General features: G+C 45.8%; 1 protein-coding gene across 1 annotated transcript in view; it reads left to right on the forward strand.

The window, feature by feature from the left end:
* Nucleotides 1-20,117, forward strand: part of LOC126295047 (hornerin-like) — a 156,107-nt gene that overhangs the window by 14,697 nt on the left and 121,293 nt on the right. Inside the window, exon 2 of the mRNA XM_049987296.1 lies at nucleotides 9,629-9,881. Within this exon, the coding sequence (XP_049843253.1) occupies nucleotides 9,629-9,881 (253 nt within the window). The remainder of the gene's footprint in view (nucleotides 1-9,628; nucleotides 9,882-20,117) is intronic.

A 20,117-nucleotide genomic window follows, 5' to 3' on the forward strand; every position in this document is an offset into this window, starting at 1 on the left:
CCTGCTGAACAGCTGGGACCAATGTCTAAATAACAATGGAGATTATTTTGAATAAAATATTGTGTATCAGTTTCAAATGACAGGCGTGTGATTGTTGTTGTTGTGGTCTTCAGTCCTGAGACTGGTTTGATGCAGCTCTCCATGATACTCTATCCTGTGCAAGCTTCTTCATCTCCCAGTACCTACGGCAGCCTACATCCTTCTGAATCTGTTTAGTGTATTCATCTCTTGGTGTCCCTCTACGATTTTTACCCTCCACGCTGCCATCCAGTACTAAATTGGTGATCCCCTAATGCCTCAGAACATGTCCTATCAGCCGATCCCTTCTTCTAGTCAAGTTGTGCCACAAACTCCGCTTCTCCCCAATTCTGTTCAGTACCTTCCCATTAGTTATGTGATCTACCCATCAAATCTTCAGGATTCTTCTGTAGCACCACATTTCGAAAGCTTCTATTCTCTTCTTGTCTAAACTATTTATCGACCATCTTTCACTTCCATACTTGGCTACACTCCATACAAATACTTTCAGGAACAACTTCCTGACACTTAAATCTATATTGGATGTTAACAAATTTCTCTTCTTCAGAAACGCTTTCCTTGCCATTGCCAGTCTACATTTTATATCCTCTCTACTTCGACCATCATCAGTTATTTTGCTCCCCAAATAGCAAAACTCATTTACTACCATAAGCGTCTCATTTCCTAATTCCCACAGCATCACCCAATTTAATGTGACTACATTACATTATCCTCATTTTGCTTTTGCTGATGTTCATGTTATATTCTCCTTTCAAGACACTGTCCATTCCATTCAGCTGCTCTTCCAGATCCTTTGCTGTCTCTGACAGAATTACAATGTCATCGGCGAAGTTTTTATTTTTTCTTCGAGGATTTTAATACCTACTCCGAATTTTTCTTTTGTTTCCTTTACTGCTTGCTCAACATAAAGATTAAATATCATCTGAGAGAGATTAGAACCCTTCCCAACCACTGCTTCCCTTTCGTGCCCCTCGACTCTTATAACTGCCACCTGGTTTCTGTACAAATTGTAAATAGCCTTTCGCTCCCTGTATTTTACCCCTGCCATCTTTAGAATGCGTTTCCTTAATCTTCCTTCTAAGATAATTCGTAGGGTCAGTATTGCCTCACGTGTTCCAACATTCCTACGGAACCCAAACTGATCTTCCCCGAGGTCGGATTCTACCTGTTTTTCCATTCGTCTGTAGACTGTGACTTATTAAGCTAAAAGTTCGATAATTTTCACATCTGTCAACACCTGCTTTCTTTGGGACTGGAATTATTATATTCTTCTTGAAGTCTGAGGGTATTTCGCCTGTCTCGTACATCTTGCTCACCACATGGTAGAGTTTTGTTAGGACTGGCTCTCCCAAGGCCGTCAGTAGTTCTAATGGAATATTGTCCACTCCCGGGGTCTTGTTTCGTCTCAGTTCTTTCGGTGCTCTGTCAAACTCTTCATGCAGTATCGTATCTTCCATTTCATCTTCATCTACATCCTCTTCCATTTCCATAATATTGTCCTCAAGTACATCGCCCTTGTATAGACCCTCTGTATACTCCTTCCACCTTTCTGCTTTTCCTTCTTTGCTTAGAACTGGGTCTCCATCTGAGCTCTTGATATTCATAGAAGTGGTTCTCTTTTCTCCGAATGTATAAAACTGCTTAAATACGCAACTAGATAACGGTACCATTTCAGAGTGAAACAAACTTTGGCAACAAGCTGTAAACGTTCATAAATATGAAGCTGTGCTTTTCACTAACTGGAACGAGTGTAGTTACCTGGGGGTAACAATCTATTAAGAAATGAAACGGGACAATGACATAGGGTCAGTCATAGATGAAGCAAGGGGGTGGATTGGTAGAATAGGGCAAATATTCTGTCATTCTATAGAGGAGGTTGCTGGCAAAACGGTTGTGGGAATCATTCCAGAATACTGATGACAGGGAGGGGATGCATACCAGACAGCAGTAAGAAGAGATGATGTGGGATGTTTACCAAGAGAGCCACCATGGGGCTGGCAGGCTGGTTTGAGGGTCGGAAGAGCGCGCCAGGAAAACTGGAAGAGACAAACTGGCAGAAGACAGAAGTTTGATATCCTGTCAGACTATACAAATCGGAATGTTGCAGAAAACCCAAAGAGATTCTGGACATACATAAAGCACACTAGTGGCAAGACGCTGTCAATACCTTCACTGTGTGATAACAATGGTGAAGTAATTTATGACAGTGCCACTAAAGCAGAGTTATTAAATACGATTTTCCGGAACTCCTTCACAAAAGAAGACGAATTAAATATTCTTGAATTCCAATCAATAACGCCAAGATGAGAAATATAGAAGTAGATATCCTCGGTGTAGCATAGCTGCATCAGTTTCTTAATAAAGGCAAGGCCTCCGGTCCAGATTGTATACCAGTCAGGTTCCTTTCAGAGTATGCTGATACGACAGCTCCGTATGTAGCAATTATATACAACCACTCGCTCATAGAAAGATCCATATATAAAGACTGGGAAATTGCTCAAGTCACACCAATATCCAAAAAGGGAGTAATCCGCTGAATTACGGGCCTATATCACTAATGTCGATCTGCAGTAGGGTTTTGGAAAATATACCGTCTTCGATCATTATGAATTACCTCGAAGGCAACGATTTATTGACACATAGTCAACACAGATTCAGAAAATATCGTTCTTGTGAAACACTACTAGCTCTTTATACTCTTGAAGTAATGAGCGCTATTGACAGGGGATGTCAAATTGATTCCATATTTTTAGATTTCCAGAAGGCATTCAACACCGTTCCTTATAAGCGTCTTCTTACTAAACTGGGTGCCTACAGACTATCATTTCAGTTGTGCGATTGGATTCGTGATTTCCTGTCAGAAACGTCACCGTTCATAGTAACACCGAGTAAAACAGAAGTAAAATCCGGCGTTCTTCAAGGAAGTGTTATAGGCCCTCTATTGTTCCTGATCTATATTAATTACATATGAGACATTTTGAGTAGCTTCTTAGATAGTTTGTAGCTGATGTTGTCATTTACCGTGATGTAAAGTCATGAGATGACGAAAAGGAATTGCAAAATCATCTAGACAAGATATCTGTGTGGTGCGAAGAGTGGCAACTGACATTGAATAAAGAAAAGTGTGAAGTTATTCACATGGGTACTAAAAGAAATCTCCTAAATTTCGATTGCGCGACAAGTCACACAAATCTGAAGGCTGCAAATTCAACTAAATACTTATGGATTATAATTACAATAGGAACAATCACATATATAATGTTGTGGGTAGATCAAACCAAAGACTGCGATACATTTGCAGAACAGGCCTACCAAAGAGACTGCTTACACTACGCTTGTCCGCCCTATTCTGGAGCATTGCTGTGCGGTGTGGGTTCCACATCATATGGGACTGACGGATGACATCGACGGAGTTCAAAGAAGGGCAGCTCGTTTTGTATTATCGCGAAACAGGGGAGATAATGCCGATGTTATTCAATCTGTATATTGAGCAAGCAGTAAAGGAAACAAAAGAAAAATTCGGAGTAGATATTAAAATCCATGGAGAAGAAATAAAAGCTTTGACATTCGCCGATGACATTGTAATTCTGTCAGAGACAGCAAAGGACTTGGAAGAGCAGTTGAGCGGAATGAACAGTGTATTGAAAGGAGGATATAAGATGAAAATCAACAAAAGCAAAACGACGACAATGGAGTGTAGTCGAATTAAGTCGAGTGATGCTGAGGGAATTATATTTAGGAAATGAGGCACTTAAAGTAGTAAAGGAGTTTTGCTATTTGGGGAACAAAATAACTGATGATGGTCGAGGTAGAGAGAATATAAAATGTAGACTGGCAATGGCAAGGAAAGCGTTTCTAAAGAAGAGAAATTTGTTAACATCGAGTATAGATTCAAGTGTCAGGAAGTCATTTCTGAAAGTAATTGTATGGAGTGCAGCCATGTATGAAAGTGAAACATGGACGATTAATAATTTGGACAAGAAGAGAATAGAAGCTTTCGAAACTTGGTGCTACAGAAGATTAGATGGGTAGATCACATAACTAATGAGGAGGTGTTGAATAGAATTGGGGAGAAGAGAAGTTTGTGGCACAACTCGACAAGAAGAAAGGACCGGTTGGTACGACGTGTTCTGAGGCATCAGGGGATCACAAATTTAGCATTGGAGGGCAGTGTGAAAGGTAATAATCGTAGAGGGAGACCAAGAGATGAATACACTAAGCAGATTCAGAAGGATGTAGGTTGAAGTAAGTACTGGGAGATGAAGAAGCTTGCACAGGATAGAGTAGCATGGAGAGCTGCATCAAACCAGTCTCAGGACTGAAGACCACAACAACAACAACAACAACAAGGTAAATCTTAGGATAAAATATTTACTTTGTGTCTTATTACAGATTAGTAACGTTTACATTTCCCATCCCAATTCACAAACTGAAGATACACTCTCGTTTTGAGTTCCTCAAGTGTAGCATCGTGATGGGCCTCTTATCAGCCTCAAAATATCACAGCACCTGGCAAGAAAAATAAGAGTAAGACGCAGCTGCAGTAATGAAATGAAGTATAAACTATAAACAGAAGTGTCCTGTTTCTTTTCTCTTTGAAATCTGATCAGCTTAGGATGCGAGCACTTACCTTGATTCATCATAAGTTACAGCCACTCCTTCCAGTTCTCCGTCAAATTCAGAGCTAGGATTACAGTAATCAGTTCCGCTATCACTGTCTGCACCATTAATGATTATTTTATCTGTTTCATTGTCGATAAATATTTCTTTCTGCGTGTGTTCCCGCTCAATTTTTTTTAATGTGTTCACACAACGGGATCCAGTCATCTTTGCTCATGGATGTAAATTTCTCCTCGCACAAATTTTTTACAGACGTTACATTGCAGAGACCATTCCTAGAAACTACCCAACCTTTTACAATCGACCACATATTTTCTATTGGATTTAATTCTGGATGGTAAGGAGGAAGGCGGAAAGCAACGCGACCAGCAGTTTCAAGGATTTTATCGACGGAATACTCGATGGTCGTTGCCTCGGTTCTTCGAACGTGCTCATAGAGAACGGGCTTCAACATGTGATCAGAGAATGGCATACGTTCCTTTGATAGCCACTTTCTGATATCGTTTTTAGCTGAATGAGATGTTGGAGCTTTGTTTATTTTGACATTGTGATATGGCACATTGTCGAGAACTACACTACTGGCCATTAAAATAGCTACACCGCGACGATGACGTGCTACAGACGCGAAATTTAACCGACAGGAAGAAGATGCTGTGATATGCAAATGATTAGCTTTTCAGAGCATTCACAAAAGGTTGGCGCCGGTGGCAACACCTACAACGTGCTCACATGAGGAAAGTTTCCAACAGCAGTTACCGGCGTTGCCTGGTGAAACGTTGTTGTGATGTCTCGTATAACGAGGAGAAATGCGTACCATCACCTTTCCGACTTTGATAAAGGTGGGAGTGTAGCCTCTCGCGATAGCAGTTTATCGTATCGTGACACTGCAGCTCGCGTTGGTCGAGATCCAACCAGTGTTAGCACAATATGGAATCGGTGGGTTCAGGGGGGAATACGGAACGCCATGCTGGATCCCAACGGCCTCGTAACACTAGCAGTCGAGATAACAGGCATCTTATCCGCATGGTCGTAACGGATCGTGCAGCCACGTCTCGATTCCTGAGTCGACAGATGGGGACGTTTGCAAGACAACAAACATCTGCTCGAACAGTTCGACGACGTTTGTAGCAGCACGGACTATCAGCTCAGAGACCGTGGTTGCGGTTACCCTTGACGCTGCATCACAGACAGGATGGCCTGCAATGGTGTACTCGATGACGAACCTGGGTGCACGAATGGCAAAACGTCATTTTTTCGGGTGAATCTAGGTTCTGTTTACAGCATCACGATGGTCGCATCCCTGTTTGGCGACATCGCGGTGAACGCACATTGGAAGCGTGTATTCGTCATCGCCATACTCGCTTACCACGCGGCATGATGGTATGGGGTGCCATTGGTTACACGTCTCGGTCACCTCTTGTTCGCATTAGCGGTGCTTTGAACAGTGGACGTTATATTTCAGATGTGTTACGACCCGTGACTCTACCCTTCATTCTATCCCTGTGGCCCTACATTTCAGCAGGATAATGCACGACCGCATGTTGCATGTACTGTACGGGCCTTTCTGGATACAGAAAATGTTCGATTGCTGCCCTGGTCAGCACTTTCTCCAGATCTCTCACCAACTGAAAAGATACAAATGTGTCGATAGGGAACATTTTTTGTGAACGAGCCTTAATTAATTTTGTTTGGTTGGTATGACATCTGTCAAAGATATTTAGTATACATCAAGTCATGGAACAAACAACATGATACGTTTTCATCATGTTAACAAAGTCGAATTTTGTACCAGAAAGTGTTGATTGGCGTAAAGCATTAATCTTTTGTTTTCATTTTAAAAAAAAGTGCTGCAGAGTCGCATCGAATGCTTGTCGAGGAATGTGGTGATGGGGCTCTATCAGAAGGAACATACGAAAGATGGTTTCAACTGTTCAGAAATAATGATTTTGATGTACGAAATGAAGAACGTATACGACCACCAAAAAAGTTCGAAGATGCCGAATTGCAAGCAATACTGGATGAAGATGATACTTTGAGTCAGAAGCAAATGGCAGCAATGCTAAATGTTGCACAACAAACAATTTCTGACCGTCTGAAAGCTGTGGGTATGATACAAAAGTGTGGAAAGTGGATGCCACATGAACTCAATGAAAGACCAATGGAAAACCGAGATACCATTTGTCAAATTTTGCTTCAAAGACATGAAAGAAAATCAATTTAAATCGAATTGTTACTGGCAATAAAAATGGATTTATTTTAAGAATCCTAAACGGGAAAAATCATGGGTTAACCCGGGACAACCATCAACATCGACTGCAAAACCAGATCGATTCGGCAAGAAGAAAATGCTCTGTGTTTTGGGGGATCAGAAACGTGTGGTGTATCATGAGCTTCTAAAACCAGGTGAAACCGTGAATACTAATCGTTACAGACAACAAATGATCAATTTGAACTACGCATTGATCGAAGAAAAGACCAGAATGGGCCAGAAGAAATGGCAAAGTAATTTTTTTTACACGACAATGCACCTGCACACAAAGCAAAACTCGTTCAGGATACAATCAAAACACTTGGCTGGGAGCTGCTACCCCACCGGCCATATTCACCCGACTTGACTCCTTCCGATTACCATTTGTTTTCATCAATGGGACACACATTGGCTGAGGAACACTTCGATTCCTACGATGAAGTCGAAAATTGGGTGTCTGATTGGTTTGCTTGTTTGCTTCAAAAGACGAACATTTCTATACGTGTGGATTCCACAAATTGCCAGAAACGTGGTGAAAATGTATAGAAAGCTATCGGTCAGTACTTTGGATAAAATGTTTTTAATTTTCAATTCAAAATTGGTCTTACATTTTCACAAAAAACGCTCATTTCGTACCGGTACACCTGGTACATTCTCGTCCGGGTCCCGGCACGTGGGTACGTCTGTCATGATGCCGCAATCTGCTGTGGCCTTCTCCACCAGACATCACTGCGCCTAGAGTATCAGCAACCAAACTGACAGCCTGCAGCCGCGGGTTGCCCGCCTTGCAGGCACACCGAAGCACTACACAACTGACAGGCAATATTGATGAACGGCCACAACAACAACACAGCAAAGACACCAGGGGCCCCTGCCGGCCGACATAAACAAAAGGAAGAGGTCGCTGCAGATCCCGGAACTATATTCACACGTCAAACCACGTGATAGAAAATAGTTCCCAGGTACTCATCCGCCGAAGCGCTATAAAGGCCGGCGCTCGGCCGCACATTGGCAGTTTATCGACCGCCGGCAGACTTGGACAGATGCTGCCCTGGCTTGGATCTTCTCTCGGATTTCTGGATTAGTCTCGGCATATTGGAGAAGTCTCTGGAGGACACTAGGAGGAAATTATTTCAGTCGTTTTCTATATTATTTTTGTATGTAGTTGTGATTCTAAGACGGATCAGTGTTTTGTGTTGGTGTTCTACTTGGAGAATTTGTTTTGGTTAATTGAACAGTAGAAAAGACAAACCTACATTTCTAGCATTTGTAGTCTTGGAGAAAGCTTTTGACAATGTTGACTGGAGTACCCTCTTTCAAATTCTGAAGGTGGCAGTGGTAAAATACAAGAAGCGAAAGGCTATTTATAATTTGTACAGAAACCAGATGGCAGTTATGAGAGTCGAGGGGCATGAAAGGGAAGCAGTGGTTGGGAAGGGAGTGAGGCAGCGTCGTAGCCTCTCCCAATGTTATTCGGTCTGTATATTGAGCAAGCAGTAAAGGAAAGGAAAGAAAAATTCGGAGTAGGTATTAAAATCTATGGTGACGAAATAAAAATTTTGAGGTTCGCCGATGACATTGTAATTCTGCCAGAGACAGCAAAGGACTTGGAAGAGCAGTTGAATGGAATGGACAGTGTCTTGAAAAGAGGGTATAAGATGGACATCAACAGAAGCGAAACGAGGATAATGGAATGTAGTCGAATTAAGTCGGGTGATACTGAGGGAATTAGATTAGGAAATGAGAAACTTAAAGTAGTAGTTTTGCTATTTGGGAAGCAAAATAACTGATGATCGTCGAAGTAGAGAGGATATAAAATGTAGACTGGCAATGGCAAGGAAAGCGTTTCTGAAGAAGAGAAATTTGTTAACATCGAGTATAGATTTAAGTGTCAGGAAGTTGTTTCTGAAAGTATTTGTATGGAGTGTAGCCATGTATGGAAGTGAAAGATGGTCGATAAATAGTTTAGACAAGAAGAGAATAGAAGCTTTCGAAATGTGGTGCTACAAAAGAATGCTGGAGATTAGATGGGTAGATCACATAACTAATGAGGAGGTATTGAATAGGATTGTAGAGAAGAGGAGTTTGTGGCACAACTTGACTAGAAGAAGCGGTCGGTTGGTAGGACACGTTCTGAGGCGTCAAGGGATCACCAGTTTAGTGTTGGAGGGCAGCGTGGAGGGTAAAAATCGTAGAGGGAGACCAAGAGGTGAATACACTTAGCAGATTCAGAAGGATGTAGGCTGCAGTGCGCACTGGGAGATGAAGAAGCTTGCACAGGATAGAGTAGCATGGAGAGTAGCGTGAAACCAGTCTCAGGACTGAAGACCGCAACAACAACAACTGTTCAAGCTGGTGGAGGGTCCGCAACGATGTGGGGCATGCCCAGTTGGAGTAATACGGGAGCTGTAATACGTCTAGATACGACTATGACAGGTGATACATATGTAAGCATCCGTTCTGATCACCTGCAGCCATTCATGTCCATTGCGCATTGCGGCGGACTTGCGTAATGCCAGCAGGGCAGTGTAACACCCCACACATTGCACGATCACAATGAGGGCTCATCAGAAGGGACGACATCGTGTCCGGTGCTGTCGCAGGGCAGAGTACTGTTGGCGCTGCTCTCCCCGCTTGCCTGACAGTCAGCTGAAATGTTGACGATTCGCTCGCGACAATGTGCGTTACACCTCGTGGTGACCGAACAGCTTTTTTTTTCAGGACGCTACTTGGTGATCGGAACGTGCGGGACCCTGAATCCGCCGTCGGTCGCGTTGTCAGCTGTGGCGCGCCAGGCAGCCAGCTTCCCGACCTACGGACCCCTGCAGCCGCCTGCAGGAGGGGGGCAGCGAGAGGGCTGCGTCGGCGCCCTGGAGGGGCTCCACCGCCTCTCGTATTTTGAGTTCCTCAAATTCCGCAAGGAGCTCTACTGCCGGATCGCTGCCGATTGTATCGACTCGAGCTCTGTACTGAGGTATGTGCGCCACTCGTAGCCATAACTGTTAACCGTGCAACCACTCAACTTCCCTTGTCCTCAAATTTTTTTTCTGTATGCTATCACGTGCACTACTGGCCAATAAAATTGCTACACCAAGAAGAAATGCACATGATAAACGGGTATTCATTGGACAAATACACTCCTGGAAATTGAAATAAGAACACCGTGAATTCATTGTCCCAGGAAGGGGAAACTTTATTGACACATTCCTGGGGTCAGATACATCACATGATCACACTGACAGAACCACAGGCAAATAGACACAGGCAACAGAGCATGCACAATTTCGGCACTAGTACAGTGTATATACACCTTTCGCAGCAATGCAGGCTGCTATTCTCCCATGGAGACGATCGTAGAGATGCTGGATGTAGTCCTGTGGAACGGCTTGCCATGCCATTTCCACCTGGCGCCTCAGTTGGACCAGCGTTCGTGCTGGATGTGCAGACCGCGTGAGGCGACGCTTCATCCAGTCCCAAACATACTCAATGGGGGACAGATCCGCAGATCTTGCTGGCCAGGGTAGTTGACTTACAACTTCTACAGCACGTTGGGTGGCACGGGATACATGCGGACGTTCATTGTCCTGTTGGAACAGCAAGTTCCCTTGCCGGTCTAGGAATGGTAGAACGATGGGTTCGATGACGGTTTGGATGTACCGTGCACTATTCAGTGTCCCCTCGACGATCACCAGAGGTGTACGGCCAGTGTAGGAGATCGCTCCCCACACCATGATGCCGGGTGTTGGCCCTGTGTGCCTCGGTCATATGCACTCCTGATTGTGGCGCTCACCTGCACGGCGCCAAACACGCATACGACCATCATTGGCACCAAGGCAGAAGCGACTCTCATGGCTGAAGACGACACGTCTCCATTCGTCCCACCATTCACGCCTGCCGCGACACCACTGGAGGCGGGCTGCACGATGTTGGGGCGTGAGCGGAAGACGGCCTAACGGTGTGCAGGACCGTAGCCCAGCGTCTTGGAGACGGTTGCGAATGGTCCTCGCCGATACCCCAGGAGCAACAGTGTCCCTAATTTGCTGGGAAGTGGCGGTGCGGTCCCCTACGGCACTGCGTAGGATCCTACGGTCTTGGCGTGCATCCGTGCGTCGCTGCGGTCCGGTCCCAGGTCGACGGGCACGTGCACCTTCCGCCGACCACTGGCGACAACATCGATGTACTGTGGAGACCTCACGCCCCACGTGTTGAGCAATTCGGCGGTACGTCCACCCGGCCTCCCGCATGCCCACTATACGCCCTCGCTCAAAGTCCGTCAACTGCACATACGGTTCACGTCCACGCTGTCGCGGCATGCTACCAGTGTTAAAGACTGCGATGGAGCTCCGTATGCCACGGCAAACTGGCTGACACTGACGGCGGCGGTGCACAAATGCTGCGCAGCTAGCGCCATTCGACGGCCAACACCGCGGTTCCAGGTGTGTCCGCTGTGCCGTGCGTGTGATCATTGCTTGTACAGCCCTCTCGCAGTGTCCAGAGCAAGTATGGTGGGTCTAACACACCGGTGTCAATGTGTTCTTTTTTCCATTTCCAGGAGTGTATATTGTATTAGAACTGACATTTTCGCGCAATTTGGGTGCATAGATCCTGAGAAATCAGTACCCTCAACAACCACCTCTTGCCGTAATAACGGCCTTAATACTCTTGGGCATTGAGTAAAACAGAGCTCGGACGGCGTGGACAGGTACAGCTGCCCATGCAGCTTCAACTCCATACCACAGTTCATCAAGACTAGTGACTGGCCACCATTGACCAGACGTTTTAAAATGGTGAGAGATTTGGGGAATGTGCTAACCAGGGCAGCAGTCGAACACTTTCTGTATCCAGAACGGCCCGTACAGGATCTGCAACATGCGGTCGTGCATTATCCTGCTGAAATGAATAGTTTCACGGGGATCGAATAAACGGTTGAGCCACGGGTCATAGCACATCCTAAATGTAACGTCCACTGTTCAAAGTGTCGTCATTGCGAACAAGAGGAGACCGACACGTATAACAGATGGAACCCCATACCATCACGCCGGGCGATACACCAGTATGGTGATTACGAATACACACTTCCAATGTGCGTTCAACGCAATGTCACCATACACGGATGCGACCATCATGAAGCTGTAAACAGAACGTGGATTCATCCGAAAAAAATTACGGTTTGCACCCAGGATCGTCGTCGTGTACACCATCCCAGGTGCTCCTGTCTGTGACGCAGCATCAACGGTAACTGCAGCCACTGTCTCCAAGCTGGTAGTCCGTACTGCTGCAAACGTCTTCGAACTGTTCGTGCAGATGGTTGTTGTCTTGCAAACGTCCCCATCTGCTGACTCAGGGATCGAGATGTGGTTGCACGATCCGTTATAGCCATGTGGATAAGATGCCTGTCATCTTGACTGCTAGTGATAAGAGGCCGTTGGGATCCAGCACGGCGTTCCGTATTACCCTCCTGAACCCACCGATTCCATATTCTGCTAACAGTCATTGGATCTCGACCAACGCGAGCAGCCGTGTCGCGATACGATAAACTGCGATCGCGGGAGGCTACACTTCCACCTTTATCAAAGTCGGAAAGGTGATGGTACGCATTTCTCCTCCTTACACGAGACATCACAACAACGTTTCACCAGGCAACGCCGGTAACTGCTGTTTGTGTATGAGAAATCGGTTGGAAATTTTCCTCATGTCAGTACGTTGTAGGTGTCGCCACCGACGCCAACCTTGTGTGAATGCTCTGAACAGCTAATCACTTGCATCTTCTTCCAGTCGGTTAAATTTCCCGTCTGTAACACGTCATCTTCGTGGTATAGCAATTTCAATGCCTAGTAGTGTATTTTTCCTAAAGTGAAGCTGCAAAGGAACTGCTATAGGCATGGGTATTGAAATACAGAGATATGTAAACAGCTAGAATACGGCGCTGTGGTCGGCAACGTCTGCGTAACACAACAAGTTTCTCGTGCTGTTGTTAAATTGGTTACTGTTGTTTCAACAGCAAGTTATCAAGAATCAAGTTGAACCGTCGATCAGGGCGGTTCACAAACAACTACTCAAGTACACATTTTATTCCAAAAACGTTATCGTGGAAGTAGGGGCCAGGAGGTGCTGGTGAAGTAACACACAGTGCTTAGGTTATCTTTTTATATTAAAAGGCTTTCTCATTAAAAAAATTTAAATCTGGCATTTAAAAGAAAAACAATTTCAAAAATAATATCGAATAGCTGACAAATTTTCTTTATGAAAAGGAGATTTCAGGTATGATCTTAGCAACTTCCCAATAGTAAGATTTTAAACTTGTTATATCTGTAAGTGAACAATTCCTTAAAAAAAACACCTTTAAGTACCTAGTCTCCACTAAAGCTACAACAGTTGTCTCTTGCTGGTTAAATAACTTATATTACACCTGTCCGTTGTTACAAGACAAATGTGAGTAAGCCAGCACACGAACCTTCACATTAAAGGCAGTTCCCTTAGCTCGGTGAGGGAGTGACACGTGTAAAGGGGCCCAAATCACAATAATCAGAACAGTTACTGGTGGTCTACAGGGTCACAACAGATCAGCCCCAAAACTTGCATTACAAGCCACCACCTCCCCGAAATTCCCAAAACCAGAATATGTAGCTTTAAGGGCAGTGCCTACACAGACGCCGAACCACAGAGCCATGCGACACCGACCCCAAATCACCCATTCAAGGTGTGAATGAAACGGCCCGACGAAGAAGCAATTACGTTCCCACGGACAGGCAAAGAAAAACTATCGTGGGAAGTGGGAGGACACCAACAAAACGACTGGTGAAGAAACTCGTACACTTCACTAGAACTTGAAAATCCCTTTATATACACTCCTGGAAATGGAAAAAAGAACACATTGACACCGGTGTGTCAGACACACCATACCTGCTCCGGACACTGTGAGAGGGCTGTACAAGCAATGATCACACGCACGGCACAGCGGACACACCAGGAACCGCGGTGTTGGTCGTCGAATGGCGCTAGCTGCGCAGCATTTGTGCACCGCCGCCGTCAGTGTCAGCCAGTTTGCCGTGGCATACGGAGCTCCATCGCAGTCTTTAACACTGGTAGCATGCCGCGACAGCGTGGACGTGAACCGTATGTGCAGTTGACGGACTTTGAGCGAGGGCGTATAGTGGGCATGCGGGAGGCCGGGTGGACGTACCGCCGAATTGCTCAACACGTGGGGCGTGAGGTCTCCACAGTACATCGATGTTGTCGCCAGTGGTCGGCGGAAGGTGCACGTGCCCGTCGACCTGGGACCGGACCGCAGCGACGCACGGATGCACGCCAAGAGCGTAGGTTCATACGCAGTGCCGCAGGGGACCGCACCGCCACATCCCAGCAAATTAGGGACGCTGTTGCTCCTGGGGTATCGGCGAGGACCATTCGCAACCGTCTCCATGAAGCTGGGCTACGGTCCCGCACACCGTTAGGCCGTCTTCCGCTCACGCCCCAACATCGTGCAGCCCGCCTCCAGTGGTGTCGCGACAGGCGTGAATGGATGGACGAATGGAGACGTGTCGTCTTCAGCGATGAGAGTCGCTTCTGCCTTGGTGCCAATGGTGGTCGTATGCGTGTTTGGCGCCGTGCAGGTGAGCGCCACAATCAGGACTGCATACGACCGAGGCACACAGGGCCAACACCCGACATCATGGTGTGGGAAGCGATCTCCTACACTGGCCGTACACCTCTGGTGATCGTCGAGAGGGACACTGAATAGTGCACGGTACATCCCAACCGTCATCGAACCCATCGTTCTACCATTCCTAGACCGACAAGGAAACTTGCTGTTCCAACAGGACAATGCACGTCCACATGTATCCCGTGCCACCCAACGTGCTCTAGAAGGTGTAAGCCAACTACCATGGCCAGCAAGATCTCCGGATCTGTCCCCCATTGAACATGTTTGGGACTGGATGAAGCGTCGTCTCACGCGGTCTGCACGTCCAGCACGAACGCTGGTCCAACTGAGGCGCCAGGTGGAAATGGCATGGCAAGCCGTTCCACAGGACTACAACCAGTATCTCTACGATCGTCTCCATGGGAGAATAGCAGCCTGCATTGCTGCGAAAGGTGGATATACACTGTACTAGTGCCAACATTGTGCATGCTCTGTTGCCTGTGTCTATGTGCCTGTGGTTCTGTCAGTGTGATCATGTGACCCCAGGAATGTGTCAATAAAGTTTCCCCTTCCTGGGACAATGAATTCACGGTGTTCTTATTTCAATTTCCAGGAGTGTATATAACCGTGTTACATAAAAACAGTACTCAACTTCTCACATTCGACCACAGCACTGGGAACACGTGGCACTTCCAAATGCTCGTCAGAGCCAACCGCTGCCAGTGGTTGCAATGGCCGATAAGAAGACATACGGTTCCACGCACTGACCTCCTGCACCACGGCTTCTAAGCTTCGTAAGCCACGTACATGCGGGTGAGACAGACGTACCCCCTGACAGCCAAGAGGTCGGCCAAAGCAGTTGACGACCCCCAACAGCAGGGCCCCGCTCGCGTCACCACCTCTCTCCGTCACAGACCAGTACGTCCTCCTCGATCGTCACGCGACCGTACACTTGCTCCACCTCCCGCCTGAGGGCGGTAGCGATGCAAACAGCGAGCCAAACCGATGGCGCTACCGCAAACACTGGACGCGAAGCGAAAGCACATCGCCTGGCGCGCTTTTCGAAGAGCCGGACACAACTATGGCTCATAAGTGAGTTTGAAAGTCGCGATAGTCAGCCCACGACCGATGGCACACAACATGTCCGAGATGGCGATGAAGTGGGGATTTCCCCGTACGACCACTTCACGAGTGTACTGTGAATATCAGGTATCCAGTAAAACAACAAATCTCCGACATCGCTGCAACCGAAAAAAATACTGCAAGAATGTGACCAACGACGACTGAAGAGATTCGTACATCTTGATAGAAGTACAACCTCTCTGCAAATTTCAAGTGTCAGTATGCCAACGATCCAACGAAACATCATCAGCGTGGGCTTTCGGAGCCAAAGGCCAATCTGTGTACCCTTGATGACTGCATAGCACAAAGACTTACACCTAACCTGGGTCAAATGGCTCTGAGCACTATGGGACTTCACATCTGAGGTCATCAGTCCCCAGAACTTAGAACTACATAAACCTAACTAACCTAAAGGCATCACACACATCACACACCCATGCCCGAGTCAAGATTCGAACCTGCGACCGTAGCGGTCGCGCGGTTCCGGACCTAGCCTGGGTCTCTTAACACTGGCACTGGACTCTTAATGACTGGAAACATGTTGCCTAGTCGGACGAGTCTCGTTTCAAACTGTATCGAGGAGATGGACTTTTATGGGTATGGAGAGAACGTCTTGAATACATGGATCCTGCATTACAGCCGGGGTACTCGGGCCTCTGTAATGGTGTGGAGTATGAGCAGTTGGAGTGGTATGGGACCCCTGACACGTTCAGATACGACTCAGGTGGCACATACCTAAGCATCCTGTGGCATCACCTGCATCCACTCATGTCCATTGTGCATTCCGACGAACTTGGGCAATTCCAGCAGGACAATGCGACACCCCACAAGTCCATAATCGCTACGGAGAGGCTCCACGAACACTCTTCTAAGTTTATACACTTCCGCTGGCCACCATACTCCCCCAGGCGTGAACGTCATTGAGCATATCTCGGATGCTGCCCCTGTATCAGCAAGGCTTTAGAACTCGCTCCTGCGAAACGCAACTCGCCCTTTTTTCACATGATACCTTGTGAACGGTGGATGAATGGTATCGGATGGGTGCTATATTCCTTGACTTCCAGAAAGCGTTTGCTCGGTGCCCCACTGCAGACTCCTAACTAAGGTACGAGCATATGAGATTGCTTCCCAATATCTGAGTGGCTCGAAGACTTCTTAAGTAACATAACCCAGTACGTTGTCCTCGATGTTGAGTCGGAGGTGAGGGTATCATCTGGAGTGCCCAAGGAAAGTGTGGTAGGTCCGCTGTTGTTTTCTATCTACATAAATGATCTTTTGGATGGGGTGGATAGCAATGTGCGGCTGTTTGCTGATTATGTGGGAAGGTGTCGTCATTGAGTGACTGTAGGAGGATACAAGATGACTTGGACAGGATTTTTGATTGGTGTAAAGAATGGCAGCTAACTGTAATGTTTGAATACTCCATCAGTACTGTAGCGCTTGACACAGTCACGTCGGTTAAATATTTGGGCGTAACAATGCAGAGCGATATGAAGTTGGACAAGCATGTAATGGCAGTTGTGGGGAAGGCGGATAGTCGTCTTCGGTTCATTGGTAGAATTTTGGGAAGATGTGGTTCATCTGTAAAGGAGACCGCTTATAAAACACTAATACGACCTATTCTCGAGTACTGCTCGAGCGTTTGGGATCCCTATCAGGTCGGATTGAGGGAGGACATAGAAGCAATTCAGAAGCGGGCTGCTAGATTTGTTACTGGTAGGTTTGATCATCAAGCAAGTGTTACAGAAATGCTTCAGGAACTCGGGTGGGAGTCCCTGGAAGAAAGAACGCGTTCTCTTCGTGAATCGCTACTGAAAATATTTAGAGAACCAGCATTTGAGGCTGACTGCAGTACAATTTTACTGCCGCCAGCTTATATTTCGCGGAAAGACCTCAAAGATGACATAAGAGAGATTAGGGCTCGTACAGAGGCATATAGGCAGTCATTTTTCGCTCGTTCTGTTTGGGAGTGGAACAGGGAGAGAAGATGCTAGTTGTGGTACGAGGTACCCTCCGCCACGCACCGTATGGTGGATTGCGGAGTATGTATGTAGATGTAGATGCCTTACAACATGCTGTACAGATGAGATCTCCACCCCCCCCCCCCCCCCCCCCCGTACTCTTTTGGACAGCGCTGCAGGATTCATGCTGTCAGTTTCATCCAGCACTGCTTGAGACATTTGTCGTGTCCCTGCCACGTCGTGTTGCGGCACTTCTGCGTGCTCAGGGGGCCCCATACGATATTGGGCAGGTGTACCAGTTTCTTTGCACCTTCAGGGTATTTACCGAGACTAATCATCTGCGCACATTGCTCAGACCCAAGGAGGCGCCGCCGCTTCTCACTTTGACGGTGCCCAGCGAACAGTCGATGAATGTTCCTTCCAGCATACATGCTGCTCCGTTCGCTGTCTCCGCATAGCGCTACAGGAGACAGTCAATGATCTGATGATGACAATCAAAGATTGAAATCGATAACCCTCAACAAAGCATTTTGATATCGAGACTGATTGCCTTACTGAAACTGAATTTATGTACCTGTTTTTCAACCATGTTATTAAAAGTCAATAAGAGTGCACTGTCATTAGAGACTACAACCGAAGCGCTGTATCTTGATGTTGTTGTTAGCTGTATGTTGTTGTTGTGGTCTTCAGTCCTGAGACTGGTTTGATGCAGCTCTCCATGCTACCCTATCCCGTGCAAGCTCCTTCATCTCCCAGTACCTACTGCAACCTATATCCTTCTGAATCTGTTTAGTGTATTCATCTCTTGATCTCCCTCTACGATTTTTACCCTCCACGCTGCCCTTCAATACTAAATTGGTGGTCCCTTGATGACTCAGATCATGCCCTACCAACCGATCCCTTCTTCTACTCAAGTTCTGTCACAAACTCCTCTTCTCCCCAATTCTGTTCAATATCTCCTCATTAGTTATGTGATCTACCCATCTAATCTTCAGCATTCTTCTGTAGCACCACATTTCAAAAGCTTCTATTCTCTTCTTCTCCAAACTATTAACCGTCCATTTTTCACTTCCATACATGCCTACACTCCATACAAATTCTTTCAGAAACGATTGCCTGACACTTAAATCTATACTTAATGTTAACAAATTTCTCTTCTTCAGAAACGCTTTCCTTGCCATTGCCTGTCTACGTTTTATATCTTCTCTACCTCGATCATCATCAGTTATTTTGCACCCTAAATACCAAAATTCCTTTACTACTTTAAGTATCTCATTTCCTAATCTAATTCCCTCAGCATCACCCGATTTAATTTGACTACATTTCATTATCCTCGTTTTGCTTTTATTGATGTTCATCTTTTATCCTCCTCTCGAGACACTGTCCATTCCGTTCAATTGCTCTCCCAAGTCTTTGCTGTCTCTCATAGAATTACAATATCATCAGCGAACCTCAAAGTTTTTATTTCTTCTCCACGGATTTTAATATCTACTCTGAATTTTTCTTTTGTTTCCTTTACCGCTTGCTCAATATACAGATTGAATAACATCAGGGAGAGGCTACAACCCTGTCTCACTCCCTTCCCAACCACTGCTTCCCTTTCATGCCCCTCGACTGTTACAACTGCCATCTAGTTTCTGTACAAATTGTAAATAGCCTTTTGCTCCCTGTATTTTACCCCTGCCACCTTTAAAATTTGAAAGAGAGTATTCCAGTCAACTTTGTCAAAAGCTTTCTCTAAGTCTACAATGCTAGAAATGTAGGTTTGCCTTTTCTTAATCTTTCTTCTAAGATAAGTCGTAGGGTCAGTATTGCCTCACTAGTTAGTTGTAAATAAGTTTAAAAGTGTCAGCACCCTGCACCTTAATATAGTTCTAATGCTCCACATCATATCATGATCTGCTATACGTACGTCATGGAAATCGTTAGCATGTAGCCAGCAGCTATAAAATTATGGAAGCCATAGGAATCGTACAGCCAACCAGTTGCACATCAGAAGTTTATTCACCTATGTTTACTCTTACTCCATCTACGTCTACATGATTACTCTAATATTCACATTAAAGTGCCTGGCAGTCTTTGGTTTCCTTCACCCACAATATTATCTATGTGATCGTTACAATTTGTAATTGTAATCCCTAAGTACTTAGTTGAATTTACAGCCTCCAGATTTGTGTGACTTTTCGCGTAATCGAAATTTAGGTGGTTTCTTTTAGTAATCATGTGAATAACTTTAAACTCTTCTTTATTGAAGGGCAATTGTCACTTTTCTCACCTATTATCTAAATCATTTTGCATCTCGTTTTGATCATCAGATGGCTTTACAAGACGGTAAATGACAACATCATCTGCAAACAATCTGAGACGTGTACTCAGATTGTCGTTAATACAGATCAGGAACAATAGAGGGCCTATAACACTTCCTTGAGGAATGCCGGATATTACTTCTGTTTTACTCGATGACTTTCCGTCTGTTACTATGAAC

This window comes from Schistocerca gregaria, chromosome 11 (genome assembly GCF_023897955.1).
Source record: "Schistocerca gregaria isolate iqSchGreg1 chromosome 11, iqSchGreg1.2, whole genome shotgun sequence".
NCBI classification, from domain to species: domain Eukaryota; kingdom Metazoa; phylum Arthropoda; class Insecta; order Orthoptera; family Acrididae; genus Schistocerca; species Schistocerca gregaria.